The following is a 16,851-nucleotide window of genomic DNA, read 5'->3' as shown; positions in this document are numbered from 1 at the left end:
GGTGGGATCAATCAGGTCCAGCTCAAATGTAATAGCTGAACTCACAAGAAAAGATGTAAAATAATAACTAAGCAGAGACCAGGTCCTGTGATGAAATTATTAGCACTATAGACTTGCCAAAATCAATTCACAAATGTGGGGGAAGGAAACTCCATGAAGCAGTAGTTTTAGATAAGCTGCTTCACCCCCTGCTTTTAAAACAGATGCAGATTAACAATGTCTGTAAGAATGCACTCTGACATTTTGCTCAACTGTTTTCTAGACACAATACTGTTTATAAACAGTATGCTTTCATCTACACAAATACCTTATACAGTCAATATAGCTTAAGATTGAGAAGAATCACTTTAACTACTAAGAAAATCACTTATCAAACCTTTGCTCTCTTAATAGGTTATCTCTTATTTTTAAAAGTAACACAGGACCAAAACATCCAACTACCACTTTATTTATATTACTATGCTTAAGTTACATGGGAAAAGACAACCAAGCAGTTCTGCCCCATTCCAGAAAGTTTCCAATCAACACCAAGTACGTGGTGACAAGGAACTATGGTTGGTGACATCTGTGGGTCAAGACTGACAAGGAAGAATGGGTTCTGGTGCTACAGTTCCTCTCCAACAAGAATATGGCACAGTGGCCAGCACAAGCCGCACTGACACTGAGCCTCCAGCGCTGGGCACAGATTCGGATCTCTTCTTGAAGCTAGCAAATTAAGTGAAATAACTGGGTTAAAAAGAAAGTTTTAAATGAAGCCCAAATAAATTTAAAAACCATGCTCTTGACATATTCTCCACTCAAAATGTACACGAAGCATCTTTTTCACTCCAAGGACCCCAATTTTTTCCCTTATATAGCCCACCACGTAGCTGCAAACTCTTCTGTCTCAAGATGTAAACACAGGGAAAAAATTAATGGCATATGCATAAAATTCTCTCTACAAACTGCTGTTGGATGGAAAATACAAAATTAAAAAAAAAAAAAGGAAAGAGAAAAGGTTCCATCTTAAGATTCTCACAACCTCTTGTTCCACAGTTCATGAATCCGACTCTGATGCTAAGGTGACAGTGTATGTAAGGAGATTTGTATTCAGTGAAGGAGACCTGGGAAAAGATGGATTTGCCTTTCTTCTTCAAGAGTTATCAGATGGTACATGCTCTTCAAAGCCTTCACTCTCTCGAACTAGTGCACGCTCCAGGATCACACGGCCTTCCTTATAACGCTGGCTGTCTTCGGTGGCAAACTCATAGATCCATCCCAGTTTGCTATTGCAGTTTTTGCAGCTCACATCTCGAACCATGTGACGGCCAGTGAGCATGACCCGATCTTGAACTTCACTGTACTGCAAGTTAACCACCTAGAGAACACATCAAAAACAATCTCTTGTAAAGTCATGTAAGTTAGCTGACAGTACATGAATGAGCAATTAAGCATTATATGGCTGTGCACAAGGCAGGTCCTCCTGAATCTGGGGTGAGAGAGACCCTGCCTCAAAAACAACCAACCAGAGTTAGCAGACAAAGCTACTACTTTAAACTCATGAGAGCCGGACTAGTGTTAAGGGAGGATGGGATAACTACAACTGTGCCATTAGGCTTATAATCCTCATATTTGAGAGGTAGAGGCAGGAAGAAAGGGGTTCAAGGCCAGCCTCACCTACATACGTCAGTTTCAAGCCAGCCTGAATTACAGGATACTCTGGTCTCAAACCCTACCCGTGAGACACATGCATTAATAATGATGATGATGATGATGATGATGATGATGATGATACAAAGGAGCATTTTCAAAAAGTTTATTTAATTTTATGTGTTTGAATGCTTTGCTACAGGTATGCATGTGTATCTGGTGGCTGTGGAGGACAAAAGGCATCAGATCTTGTGAATCTAGAGTTATAAATGGCTGTGAACCACCATGTGAATTCTAGAAACCAAACTTAAGTCTACTGCAAAAGCAACCAGTGTTCTTAACTTCTGAACCAGCCTTCCAGCCACCAATCTAATGCAATCTTTGTGTAGTACTAGACAAGCTCATGTCTTGTCATCTATATAGGACAGTTATATTTCTGGTTGCAGAAAATAAAAAGGTATGAGGTTGAAGCCATGAGCTATAAGTTTGGGTCTAATTCTTAAGTTGCTCTGTAGTGGTGAGTGGAAATAAGATAACAAGGAACCTGTTAAGAGTACCAGTGTTCCAGTGTCATATTTGCTTCTGAAACACATTTTATGTATACAAACAGGATGGGACATGCTAAGCCTGCCACAAATCATACAATATAATACAGTTTCCTAGTAAATTCTAAGATAAGAAAAACAGAGATTGGATTCTAAAATAACCTGTGGAGAATTTCCAACCATTTTAATATCCAAGAATTCCTTTATGCTTTATTTTCTTCTAAAAGATCAATAGTTAATAAATGTGACTTTGTCTTAATTCCAACTATTTAATTTTTGACAGTGTAACATGAAAATCATGACTATTAATAAATGAACGAGCAAGGCTGAACATTTCAGCTAACAGGCAGCTGCTCTGCCATGGTAGCATCCTCCTCTGTAAACTGTCAAGGGAATACAGTACTGATTCTCTGAGAAGCTTCCTTACTCAGAACAGAGGAATGTCTACTAGTGAAGTTTATCTGACCTTCTAAAAACAGTCATTTAAAACAAGATCTGACTGGGTGGTGCTGGCCCATGCCTTTAATCCTAACAGGCAGAGGCAGACAGGTCTCGGTGAGTTCAAGCTCAGCCTGTTCTGCAGAGAAAGTTCTAGGACAGGCAGGGCTACACAAAGGAACCTGTCTTAAGGTGGGGGAAAAAAAAAGACTAGATCAGTGTCTTAGCCTAAAAGACTTGGAAAGTAAACTGTGCTAAGTTCAGGGTGCACAACCACATCAACCAATATCAAAACAGGGCCAACATTTCAGGGCCAAGCAGACTATAGACGGACATCTGCAAATCTGTATACACTTTCCTTCTGGTAGACCAAAGAAGCCAAATGATAACCACGCTCAACAAATAAGTACAGTAGCTGTCTCCGTGGATAAATCAGTAACACACAGGGATAGAAAATGGCTATTGTAGCCTGTTTCCAAATTCTGTGAAGTTACTGAAGTTTTTAAATTGAACAGTTCCCAAAGAAACAGAGACCTATCCTTTCTAATTAATTACTATTGAGACAGTCTCACCTATCCTTTCTAATTAATTACTATTGAGACAGTCTCACTGTATAACTGAAGCTGCCCCAACTGGCCTACAGCTCACGGTGTCTCCCAGACTGGTCTCCAGTTTGTGGCCATCTTCCTGCCTCAGTTTTCCAAGCACTGGGATTACAGACAGAAGCTGCTACACTCTGCCTCTCTTCTAATACATTATGAAAAGGCTAATAAAAATACATTTTAGGCTTTATAAAAACAAATAAAATAAAATCATGTTCCATAACGTATCCCTGAAACCTCAGAGACAAGCTAATAAGAAATCACTTCTGTAGGTTTCCACCACCATTCTGATATTTTCTACTATCTGTAAATTCTAAGGGAACAGACTAGTGTTGCTGCCAAATGCAACCACTGAAGACAGGTAGGAATCAAGTTTCTTCCACCAACCTTGTTAAAAAGAAATGCTCTACCAGTGGCGCCTGTGAACCGAGTAGAGATGAGTTCTGAGCGATTGGTCAGGATTGTATCACAGTTTGCACAAGAAAACAGACGGGTACCACCAATATGATCAAGAAAGATTCTGCCCATTTTGATAGCTGAAGTTCTAAAAACCTAAAACAGAAAAAAAAAAAAAAAAAACCACATGATTTTTAAAAACTTGTAGCAGCTATTGGGGGAGGTGCTACAGGTTACTTACATACTGAGATCTGGTTTTTTTTTTTCCTAGTACCTGCTGGATGAAATATCTGACTCGGAAAAAAGGGATTCATAGTTCACACACTGAACAAACAAACAGGATACCTCAAGTTGTTAAGAGTCATGAACATGCTTAGTCAAAGCCAAGGAATACTTATAGCTTCTCTTTTAGTTAGTAAGAGAAACAAAAGAAAAATGAAATTTCATTAAAAATTATATCTATTGATAGGTAGTACTAGCACAGATGGGGGATGGAGAGATGGCTCAGTGTTCTCAGAGCACTTACTGCTCGTGCAAAGGTCCTGGGGTTGATTGCCAGAATCCATATGAAGACTCAAAGACTGTAACTCTAGTTCCAGGAGATCCTATGCCCTCCAAAGGCACAGGCCTACATTCAGGTAAAATAGGACACACAGAAGCTTGAAAAGAGCTACCATAGTGCCACTGTTACATTCTGAGCAGATATGTAATTTGAGGAAAGATGCAGAGGTGAGGGGCACAGAAGAGTGCTGAGATGAACTTGCAATTTCAAAACAAAGACCTGGGAATACAGTTCATTGGAGGAGCACTTGTCTAATACACTGGAAGTTCTAGACCAGCACTACCACAAAATAAACAATAACACAACAACAACAACAACAACAACAACAACAACAACAAAACCCAAAGCACCCACACACCAAGAAGGGACCTAAACAGATAGGCCTATGGTCACTGGGTTTACTGACCACTGTATGGGGACAACAGCTCTAACTTCACTCAGTAAGTTTGAGTCTAAAATCTAAGAAGCACTTATTTTAAAATTCACAATTCTGGGAGGTTTCATCTTCCCCACTTTCCACCCAAACAAGTTAACAGGTCAAAGGTTGCAGCTGTTACAGAATAGTATCTGGGATGCAGTTCAACAATCGAGATAAAGTTCTTCTATTTGCTTCTACTCTCTCAGAGGGGCATAACATAGACCTAGCTAGCTTAGAGCAACCAGGACAGAAAAACAAGAAAACGGACTTTTCAGATATTATGCAACTTAGCCTCAAGAAATTTTACTGATTACTGATTGGATAAATTACAGAAGCACTAAAATGCTCACCTAACAAAGCTTAGAAACAGGTTTCTGAAATCAGGATAACTCACACTTTAGTATTTCAAGAGTTACAAGACTCAAACCTCAAATTTACTGCAACTTGTTTCTACTGAAGCGTTTTCAAACCTCTAGTTATACTCTAAGAGTATACCAAAGGTTTCATTTTAAAGTGTTTCTGTATATTATCAGTTCCTGTGTCTTCAAGTCTTTAATAACATGTCAAAATGGTGACTAGAGCTTATACAGCTGTCCTTGAGGAGGAGGGGGTCCAGATTGTTATCTGTAGTACCTTCGCGACCAATAAGAAAACAATTTCTTAGATTTATGAACTTTCCCAGACTTTAGGCAATTGCCCTTAGGCAATCCTAAGTCAATAAGAGTCATTCTGAAGGGAGGTAGGAACAGGGAACAAGGTGAATGGATGAAAACCAAGTATAACAACACATTTGAAGTGTCACAATGAAACCATCTATGAAAACCAAAAATATTAATTAAAAAGGGGAAACTAAGGCTAGGCTTTGTTTAATTCTAACATTCTGGAGGCAGAGGCAAGTGGACCTCTGTGAGCTTGAGGCCAGCCTGGTTCACAAAGTATGTTCCAAGACAACCAGGACTAAAGAAAACACTGTGTGACAGAAAAAAAAAAAAAAAACAAAAAAACAAAAACAAAAAAACCAACAAAAAGAATACATTAACAAAGATCCTCAGAGGTAGGAGTATCAGTTAAGTTTGAGGCCTGACTGGGAGAAAGGGAGTTCCAATGCAGCCAAGGCTACATCAAAAGACTGTCTTTAAAAAAAAAAAAAAAAAAAAAAAAAAAAGGAAACAAAGCCACAAAAGTCAACACCAGACTTAAGCTATGGTAAACTGACTTTCTGATTACATTTCTGGCAATGCTTGTTTCAAGATATTTTGTGTGGGGGGGGGGGGGAGGGAGGGAGGGAGGGAAAGGGAGAATATGAATCATTTCTATTTTCATTCTCCACTGGTCCTGTTTAGACCTTGTACCATTTCAACTTATGGCACTCAATATAAATAAGGCATTCCACACTTATGTGTGAGCAATTGATTTTTATGTTTATAATAATATATTAATTTTTTAAAAGGATCAACAGCCAAGACTTTTAACAGTTCATTTTATAGTCATTTAGCTTCAGGTAGAGTTTCTGGGATCTATTTTACAGATAATTCTGGTTCCAGCTTTCAAATCAGACATGACTTAACTCTAATGAAATAATACCTCCATTTCTAGATCGGCCTTAGATGCTACTGTGGAAGATGCCATGGCTCCCAAGTGAGCATTATGAACTCTACCTACATCATTCTGTCCTTGGTTCTATGTTACAGAAATAGCTGTGACCATTTGGTACTGAGGGTAAATATATCTAATATGCCTTCTTTCCTGCTTCAAATTCACTTCTATTTTTTACTCTACCCAAGTATTTTTATTGGCTTCAATTATATGATTCATTATCAAAAAAGACAACCTATTACTTGATCCCTAATTGTGATTTCTATCTACATATAAACATATATCTGTAACTAGTTTTGTTTGCCAAAAAAGAAGTAAGCCAAACATTACTTGCCATCAACTCTACATGGTCATTAGATCCCAGCAAGCCTTGGCTTTACGAGGTTAAAAATTTAAAACAGTCCTCAAGTAGTAAAGCTGACATCCGTTACAATCCCACTGCTACATCCTGAAGACCTGTGTCACCATAAACCTGTACACTGAAATCTCAGTAGAGGATGCTAGCACCTTACCCATTTAAAGTGGGACATCAATCAACCAGAAACTGGCCTTTACTAACACCATTTCTGCTTGTGTTTTTCTTTGGACCACGATAGATAAATTCCTGTATTTATAAACCACTCCTGCTTTACTGTTCAGGTACAGCAGGCTGAAGAAAGAAACATTAACAGTGTGAACTTTACCTTAGACTTATGTCCAGTGTATGGGACACTCCACTTGGTACATATCATTTGACTATGGTAATTCTTAAAGTGTGTGTATATGTATGTATAAACCCTACCTTTATAGGTGAATAAAAACAGACCATGTGACATTCCACAAGTAGCCAAGTAGTCTCTAAACTAAGTCTTATTCTAGTCCTCACTTCCCTCATACCTAGGGACCAAACATCTGTTGGCACTGGCCTCTCTCAGGCTGACCACAAACTGTCCTCCTCCTCTTGAACCCTAGTTCAGTGGCAATCTAATCATGCCCTCCATAAAATTAGAGAACTGCAAATGTTAACATTCGTGGTGTTTTATTAAATCTAGCAGATCGTCTCAGCTAATGTGACACTTGGACTGGCACTACAAATCAGTGAAATACGACTCAGCTACCACACTCCAAAAACTTGTGAGACTGCTTAAAATGCTATGTAGTCCAGCTTGATTTTAACCTACACTATTTATTCCTCCTGCTTCAGCCTCCCAAGTGATGGGAATATAGGCCTCTGCAATCTAACAACCTACGGTTGATTCTTATAAAAACCCATATACCTTAGGGGCAGAGGCACAAGTATTTGGAATTTAGAACCAACTTGAGAAGCCAAGTAAAATTCTGTCTCAAAATTAAAAATTAAAAGGGACAGAATTTGAAAAACGGCTAAGGATGTTTGTGGCTCAGTGAAGGAACACTGTACCTAGCATTATGAGGCACAAATTTGATTCCCAATAATGGTAGTAGGGGTTGACACTAAAATTTTTATTGAACTACTAATTGTATGGCTCAGTGATAGAGTATTTGCTAGCATATGAGAGGCCTGTCTTCCAGTTTTAGAATATCAAAAGAAAACAAAACCCCAAACACCATATTGAGAAATACTTCAGATATTAAGTACCCCTATGATTTCCTTGCAAATGTAGCAAGTTGTACCATCACTACAACTTTTTAGTGGGCTTTGCCACTATTTAGCTAGTTACTTTTTAGCTTGTCACTTCTCCTGGCCTCTAGCACCACTACCCAGCTTTCTGGAATTATTTTTTTACACCTAAAGCATTTCCACACATACATACTAATCATTTTGGTTCATTTAGCAGACTTTGAAATCTCTTCATTTGTCACAGTTGTCAACATCCTTTGTGGACTCTGAAGCCCCTTACTGTGTCCATCATCTTTGATCCTCTGCCATGCTAAGTTCCATTTATGGCTGAGATGAGGCCAAGCTCATAGTATGGCGTATGTTGTATTTATGATGCTCTTCCTACTTCAACATTCAGAGCAAAAAAACATTACAATGATGTTGTTTAAGTCTCTAGTTTCCAGGCCATAAAACAATTACCTAAAAAGCCTGCTTGGCTCTTTTATATATACAGTAACAAATGAAATACAGTATTTCATAGTTGGTTTGGTCTAACTCAGCATTTAAGAGCACTGGCCACTATTCTAGGGGACCTGGGTTTGATACCCACCACCCACATTTGGGTTCACAAACAACTGTAACTCCAATTCCAGTATGTCTAATGCTGTCTTCTGGCCTCCATCGGGACCAAACACTGGAGCAGACTACATGGAGACAAAACATACACATAAAACAAAATCCAAACCAGAGAACAGGGATCAGCAAACCAAGGCCCCCAGCCCAAATCTAGCACACCTGATTTAACTGCCCACATGTTAAAAATAAAATTCCTTAAACGGTTAAAAAGACATCCTATTGTATTTTAGTAGTCTGAACTATAGCCACACTTGTCCTTACCAGGAAAGGTTATCCTGCTTACAACACACTGAGATAAGCAGGGCAAAGGCTCTTCACTTAGAAGCCTTTCTCAGAAAAAGAAACCTGGTGTAAAGATCAATAGGAATAAATGACACATTACTGGAATGCCATTTCCATTTTCTTCATAGATTTGCTGGCTAAATTCATGGGTTTTCTGAGTTGGGCAGTGGCTCAGGCCTGTAATCCCAGCATCCAGAAGACTGAGCAAAGAGCACTGAACAGTTTAGAGCACCAAGCATGAGTCCTACTCGTCAAGACAAAGATCCTTAGCTTTCTGTAGCCAGTCTATACTGATGATCAACTATATGAAGGTCATTCAAATTAACTATACCCAGCTGGTGACTCTGCTCCTCGCCCCCAGGGACTTAGAAAATATGGCCTAGATCTAAAGCCAGGTGCTGTACATAAATTTCAGTTCTCCCTCCCTCAATACCTTTATAACTTGGGACTAATTACTCTGGTTCCTATGTAAGATGACAACACCAATCTCTCTGGAAGAGAACTAAATGAAGACACTCCATCCTGAGAATAGTGCCATGTATGACAAATACTAAATAAAGGTCATAAAAGTAGACTCTACATTCCATTTCATCTCTGTCCCACCACAGATGAGGAAGCAGGGTTGAGAAGAGGAAACAGTAGCAATTAGCCAGCTTCACTCATGTTAATTACAGCCATGTTAAGTACTCAGGTAATAGAAATTATAAACAGGACAAAAGCTAGAAACCTGAGATTTCAAATTCTTGTGTATCAATTCTAGGTCTTAAAATAGGTTATCTGTCCTCCCTATAATTAATAATCCAGTTTGGTCTCAATCCTGGCAAATGGATTTAGCCTAAGGAGGCTCCACTTCCTAGCTCTAAAAATACCAGGGAGAACAATAGGCATCTATTTGCATTTGGATAGGATCTTCCGGTGGAAAATACCCATTTTGGAAAGATGAATCCCTACTTAAGGAATCCTTTGGGGTATTTCCACAAACATCCATCACAGAGTTCCCTCCAACACTGGACAGAGCAGAAGTTTTTCTTTATACCAGATGGGGGAAGACAAAGACTGCATATAAAGAGCAAGGTACACATGGTTCTAGCATGTGAAGGGACAAAACTCTGCCTTTTGCCCCTTCCAGAAGCAGTATGTTTTGATTCTACTATAATGGAGTCACATGGAAACTTGGCTGTATATTTGGTTTTCAGTCTCTTCTCTCTAGAACAAAGGAAAAGAACAAAACTCATAAAACTCTTAATAGCTAGGATAAATATAGCAATAAACATTGATGCTACTGCAGTTTCATTAACTATTTTCACAGCAACTGTAAGAAAACTCTAACAAATGTTACACGGGGAAACAGCAGGTCCTTCTATATTTTTTCCCTTCTGTGATACTGGAAATCAAACACATACCACTATGCTACATGCCCTGCCCATTTCTTAGTTTTGTGCAAATGTTAGCAAGAGGCAAGTTTCAATGACACAAGAAAGCCATGTTATCCTCTTACAGTATCAGCTCACCCTGCTGGGTCAAATGGTGTCCTGCTTGTGGGACTGAATCTTCATTTGACAGTAATTTAAGTGTATGTGTCTGGTCTTCTAAGATAATGTCTTATTTTATGTTTTAAACAACTTCCTTGCTGACTAGATTTCTAGAATACTGCTTAGTCATCATTAGAAAAAAAGACCAGTCACACAACTCAGCAGTTAGTCGTGAGTCAGCAAATAATCGAGTTGGTCATCTCCCCCAACACCAAACATGACAAACATGAAACCTGTTTCTTGTGATACAACACCAACACTTCTTCCAGTCTGAAGGGCTAGATGACAAATTCATATCTAGTTAACACTTCCGAATGACAAACTTGTTACCACACAGTAGTACCAGGAAAAGTTTGAATTTATGTAACTACCAAGGCACTATAAAACAAAAGATAGTCTAGAAACAAATATACTCAGGACTATCTCCACATCTCATGAATATTCATGACTTTTTCAGTGAAGTATTAAGTTTAATTTCTTTTCATATTATTAGTGCCTTATTTCCTTATTAAAAAGTATCTTTATTAGACATGGAGGTCAGGACAGCTTTGTGGAATAAGTTTTCTCAGTCTCCGGGTTAAAACTCAGGTAGCTGTGTTTTAATCAAGCACCTTCACCTGCAGGGACTTCTTACCATCCTTTTTACCTTTATTGCTTCTAAATCTCTTTAGTGGACAGACAGGACAAATGAGTCTAGGAAAGAATTTCAATATTCCAACTAGATGCTCTTGCACAAGAAAGCCAAACATATTTACCAAACATGTTTAGAAAAGTTACTTTTAAATTCACGTTGGTTTCCCTGTATAAACTGAACATATTTCACTGTGTGCCTTTCTTAGAGATAAGACTGTTGCTACACATAAACCAAGGGGAAAAGATCTGAACACTGGGCAGATGAGGGTATAAGACAAGACATCATTTAGCACACCTGGAATCCTGGCACCAAAGACAACAAGGCAGGGCTGCCAAGAGTTCAAGGCAGCCAGGCCTCGATGCATAAGACTCTACTGAAAAACAACTACATTAATTACTTCCAAAGAGCACAAAATACCTTGTGCTCCAGCACGCTCTCAAAACACACACACACACACACACACACACACACACACACACACACACACACAGAGGCGCTCGCGTTCGCGCACCAAATTGTACTTCTTGCTACAGTAACTGCTCTAGGGATGTCTGTCCTAAGCCCTTCTGGTCAACAGCAACCCATAGGCTTTTCATTTTCTAGGCCCAACATCTGTTCTCTTCAGAAGACTTCCTACTTCCCCCTCTTGGTGTCTCCCTGCCCCATCTTTCAACTTCTGTAACACTCATTTCATAACTTACCAATATTTAGCATTACGCTGTTTTTCGATTTCATTGGTCTGTAACTTTCAATAAACTGGGAGTCCAGAGAGAATTCACCTTTTCTGAATCTCCCTCCTAGCTAATACACCATAAGTAAATATGCGATTAATTCTTCGCATCTGGCACAAACGTGCACCCTAGAAACACCGATTTCGACTTTTTCTATGTTGCAATTCCGCCTACGTTGACTATGCAAAACAATCTGATAAGTTTCCTATTATGCCGGTTAACCTGAACCTGCCAAGTTCGCTTATTTTCCAAAAGCAAGGTAAGTCCGAGGTTACTTTCGGGTTTTCCATCTGTCGAAGGCCACCTGAAATAAAAATCCTGATTTCCAAGTGGGCTCTGTAAACAGAAAAGAAGTTTAAAAATAAATGAGCTGTACACCTTCCCTTACTGTCACTCCAAAGGGAGATCGGTGGGTGTCAGTGTCCGGATTGGGCTTCCCACTCCCGCTGGCAACACTCGGACTTCCTACCTACCTAGAAAGCAGCGTGGAAGTAAGGGGTGTGCAGGAGTGTGTACCCCGCCAGCAGGAACGAGCCTCCCGGTCCGCTCGCCCAGCAGCCGCAGACCCCAGCGCCAGGCCGACCGCCCGCAGCCGGCCCAGCTGATCGCGCCCACGTGACGCCCGTCGGCCAATCGCTCGGCGCAAGGCGGAGCGCGCGGCGGCGGGGCCTCGGCACAACAAACACAGGCGGAACAGCTGGGCAGGCGCGGGCTCCGGAGCGCTCAGTCCTGCGAGCCACCGAACAGTGTCCCCACGCCCAGGGTCCGGAGGGCAGCGTGGCAGGAGCCGGCACCGAGGCGGGCACGGAGCACAACCTAGACACCCGGATACCAGTCAAGCCTCCGCAGCGGGCGGGGTGCGAGCGCGGCCTTGGAGCGCGGGCCCGCGGACCTCCCCGGAGCGGAGCCCCGGCGCGCCCCCGACGCTGCGGCGGGGACGGCTGCCGTGGGGGCGGGGCGGCCTACGAAGTGGGGGTGTCACCGGGCGAGCTGTCTGCGGACCGGCGGCCGCAGCGACAGTCGCCCGGGGAGGCGGGCGGGGGCCGCAGGTCGCCGAGGGGTCGCGGCTGTTGCGGACTCGCGGAACGCTCGGCTGCGCGGCGGGGGCGGGCCGACGGCGGCCGCCGCGCCACAGCCTCACAAAGAGCGACGGCTCGGCCCGCGGCTCTACGGTTCCGAGGGGCCCCGGAGGCCGGGCCCGGACCCTGGACGAGTGGAGAAGGGGAAGAGGCACTTCCTGCCTGAGCCCCCGCCCCGGGCCGCTCCCCGAAAGCTTCTGAGCCTCCTGCCCAAGGGCTTCGGGCCCCAGCCGACTCCGACCCCAGCGCCGGCCGACGTTCTCACCTGCGCACTGGGGATCGGCGCTGCCAACAGCTCTTCGCTCCTCAGCTGGGTCGAAGCCCCCGCGGCCTCCAAGTCTTCGGGTTTAGTCAGGCCTTGGCCCCGCCTCTCCTCGGTCGGACCTTGGCGTCAATCACCGAGCGTGATCCCGCCCTCCCTCCAGGCGGCTCTCCCGGTTGGCCCGCAGCACCCTTCATTTCTAGGCTCCGCCCCTCCCCCGGCACTCTGCCCCTTCCGCCGGGCCCCGCCCCTTCTCTAGCTCACCCTCCCCCCCACCCTTGCCCCCTTGAACCCCGCCGCCCACCCCGCCCCGAAGCCGCAATGGGTGGGCGGACTCGTTGCCGCCCGCTCCGCCCCTAACTCGACACCTTGCATCCTTACAGCCAATCAAGGAGGTTCGCTCTGCCTCCTCAGCCGAGGCGGCCAATGTAATGAGAATGAGGACCCACCCCCCCACTCCCAGCTGAGCGCACACAACACAGCATCCACGTGAGTCAGCTTCTTAAAGGAGACACCCCAGCTTTCCTAATTGCCGCAGCTGGGACTCCTTGCCCGTCATCGGCGTCGCCAGGTGGCGGCTGAGACCTTAGCTTCCTGGTGTCCAAGGAAGTCTAGAAGACGCCAAAACAACAGGCTGGTTTCTAGGCTCAACAGGTGTTTAGGTTAAAATGCACCCGAGGTTGAAATGCCCTCTTTTTTATTTCTTCAGGCCAGCTCCTCCAGTCTTACACGGAATTGCCTTTAACTAACCAAGCCGAACTCTTTTGAGTCTTGGTATATATAGGAATTCATGAAAAACAAAGGGTTTTTCAGCGCGCTGGATTCCATTTACAACTTTCTAAGTTTTCCCTTGACCAAGGAGGTCATTCTCACAAACATAGGTCTTTTATGTGGAGATTCTGTCTTGTTGAAAAAGACAGCTGTTCCCTTAGTCCTCCCTCGCGTGTTTAAGATAACTTGGAAGAATTTCTTTTACCATAAATCTCTGTTGGCTGTCCATAACGATAAAAAATACCTCAAAAGTATTTCATGTATAAAATATAAACAGGTAGGTATAAATGTATACACACATGGAATATATGTTCTGAGAAAACCTTGGTACTTAACTCCTTAACCCTAAATCCTCCAGTATTTTTATTCACTTAAAAAGAGTTACTCAGGCTTGGCTTTGTAGAACAGACCTTTAATCCCGCCCCTCCCCCGCCACACACCAAGGAGGCAAAGGCCAGGGACCTCTGAATTCGAAGCTTGCCTGGTCTATAGAGTGAGTTTTCAGGACAGTCAAAGCTACATAGTGTCTCAAAAAAGAAAAACAACAACAAAAAAACAAAAAGAAAGCTACTCTGAAAAGGATAAAAGACTATATTTAGATAGATGAGAATTTTGCATGAGAAAAAAAGCACTTTAGGTGTATTGGGGGATTCTCATAATTCCATTATTTTTATTTTGCTTTCATGCAAGACTTACATTTAGAGGTAGGTACACTATGGCTGTCATCGCTGCACTCTGGAAGATCAGGAATTGCTATATGACACTGTCTTAAATCATTACAGAAAAGTACAGTGCCTCATTCCCCAACAGTGGCAGAGTATTTGTCTAATGGGTGAGGCAAGGCCAGGTCTCACCCATTAGACAAGTACTCTGCCACTGTTACATTACCCTCCCCCTTTTCGAAATACCAGATAGACACATTCCAGCTACAATGCCCACAGTGGTCTTCAGTTTTTCACCCTCCAGATGCTGTTCCTGAGTAGCTGGATTGCAAATTTGTGCCACCAACCCTAGCTTGCTGCCTCAGTCCCTAACTTCTGTTCTTTGCTGACAATTTCAAAATGGAGATGGGTGGGGGCACAGCGTACTTCTTCAACTTGCTTTTTTAAAATTTAGCAGCCACAGGCACTCACTTTTAATTTTATTATATATATGGATGTGTCTTTATATGTACATGTTGGTCTGGGTGCTGGAGGAGGCCAGGACTGTTGTCAGATCTTCTGGAGCTAGACTTCCAGGCAGTCCTAAGCCATTCAACATGGGTGTTAGTAATTTTGGAACTCCTGTCTTCTGTGAGAGCATCAAGTATTATTAACCACTGAGCCACCTCCCCATCCCTGATCATTCTTAATGTCAAATGTATTCTTATACACAAATTATAGATCCGGGCACTTGAGGTACTCTCAGATGGTAATCTCTGCTCTTTTCCAGTGCCAGAGAGACACTGGATGGATATAGAGAACTCTCTAGATCTTGAAACTCAGCCTGTCCTAAATGAAGCCTGTATCTCCTTTCAACAGTAGAGACTTCTTTAGGCCTTTGCTCTCACTACTCTCTAGTGTTTAGTAGGCTATAATCCAACCCCTACCCCGCCCTTGCCTCCTGCCGGCCCCACCTTTAACTCCTTAAGTAGCTGAACGTATTTATGAGCTGAATTGTTGGTATCTGTTAAATAAAAGTGATAGGAAGCAGTGTTTGGAACTGAGCTACTGCACTAGTCCGGGCTTGTGTGTGTGTGGGAGGGTCACTCACACTACAGTTTTCACAACAGTATTGCTGTTTTCCTCTGCTTGGGGGTAGAGGGGAAGGGGAGAGGTGTTAGAGTTCCTGATGTGAAATTCACACACACAAACAAAAAGTTAAAAACAAAAAAACAAAAAACAGGGTTTCTAATGCTACAGTTGTATATCACCAAGCTAAGCAAAGTTGGGTTTTTTTTTTTTTTTGGTTTTTTGACCTTCAGAAATTAGAGTTAGTTGGGTGGTAGTGGTGCATGCTGTTAATCCTAGTACTCTGAAGGCAGAGGCAGGCAGATCTCCGAGTTCAAGACCAGCCTGCTCTACCGAGCAAGTTCCAAGACAGCCATGGCTACACTGAGAAATCCTGTCTCAAAAAAGAAAGCAGAATTGCTGTTGGGTGTGGTAGCATGCCCCTGTGCCCTGAGGCTGGGCTGGTCTGAGACCCAGTCTCTAAGCAAAGTTAGGCTGATTTCTGTTGAAAAAATGATGAAGTTCTCTTTATCTTAATCAAAACACAAGCAAAGGTAACCTGGTATAAGGAAGTGACTTGGTATTAGGGCTTTTTAAAATCTATTGGCTTTGTTTTGAAACCCTAAGGATCAAAATCGAGGGCCCGGGATGCTGGGCAAGTGAGCTTCTAAGTTATCTGTTCTGTCTCCTGCCCACACCCTAGAAAGAAAGTAACTCATCTCAATTTTTACTTTTGTTTTCTGCAGTCTCTTCAGTTTTTGAAAACTGAAACTCTGTTTGGTTCATCAGTGCACTCATTCTATCTTATGGAATGAGGTTTTTTCTGACCTAAAAATTAAAGCCTTTTAACCTCTTCAGGATGAATGTTTGTACATCTGTCCTCTGTCAGACTGACCTTTGCAAATGATTGTAGTCTCATGTTCTGTACCGTAGCTTACACCCAGCAAACCCCAACCCGGCAGCCATATTTAATTATGTGTGTTCCTCCCCATGGTTTGTATTGCCATCATATACCCCTGCTCCCCCTCTTACTGCCTGAAGCATGGATGGAGCAGGCATTAGTAAGAGCTGAGAGCAGTATTGATTCTGGGTGCTGTATGCAGCTGCCATAAGCCTGGACAGCTTTTTTTGTTTTTTGGTTTTTTTTTTTATTATTGTTACTGTTTTGTTTTGACTTAAGCTAATGAGAATAGACAAGTTCTTTTAGGGGTGACTGTCAGTTCATATAGCTATAACAAAAATAATGTGCTGGAGATACAGATCAGAGGCTTGGCATTTGTCTAGCATATATGCAAAAGTGGGGTGGTAGGACCCACATACTGGTGACTTAGATGGAGAATGTTTATTTTGCACAATTCTACAGGTAGGAAAGGCCAGGTCAAGGCCCTGGCAGTTCTTGTGTCAGGTGAGGGTCTGTGTCTTGACTTCTGGGCAGTCAGCCTTATTTCTATAAGGTCTAGATATCTCATTT

At 42.5% G+C, this 16,851-nt stretch overlaps 1 protein-coding gene across 3 annotated transcripts; it reads right to left on the bottom strand.

Moving 5' to 3' along the window:
* Positions 1 to 432: 432 nt before the first annotated feature.
* YPEL5 (yippee like 5) lies at positions 433 to 13,000 on the bottom strand. Of its 3 annotated transcripts, XM_080933720.1 has the most exons (4): positions 12,033 to 12,158; positions 11,530 to 11,895; positions 3,602 to 3,766; positions 433 to 1,357 (listed from the first exon to the last, which is right to left on the bottom strand). In XM_080933720.1, the coding sequence occupies exons 3-4, from the start codon at positions 3,740 to 3,742 to the stop codon at positions 1,133 to 1,135; spliced, it is 366 nt and encodes a 121-aa protein (XP_080789846.1). In that variant the 5' UTR covers positions 3,743 to 3,766; positions 11,530 to 11,895; positions 12,033 to 12,158; the 3' UTR covers positions 433 to 1,132. The 3 variants fall into 3 exon arrangements, with proteins under 3 accessions (XP_080789846.1, XP_080789845.1, XP_080789844.1); XM_080933719.1 differs by lacking the exons at positions 11,530 to 11,895; positions 12,033 to 12,158 and adding an exon at positions 12,904 to 13,000; XM_080933718.1 differs by lacking the exon at positions 11,530 to 11,895 and having other exon boundaries at positions 12,033 to 12,181.
* Positions 13,001 to 16,851: the final 3,851 nt, after the last annotated feature.

The sequence above is a fragment of the Micromys minutus genome, assembly GCF_963924665.1.
Source record: "Micromys minutus genome assembly, chromosome: 1".
In the NCBI taxonomy this organism is placed as follows: Eukaryota; Metazoa; Chordata; class Mammalia; order Rodentia; family Muridae; genus Micromys; species Micromys minutus.
The sequence above is the reverse complement of the archived record's forward strand: the minus strand, read 5'-3'. Positions and strand labels throughout refer to the sequence as shown.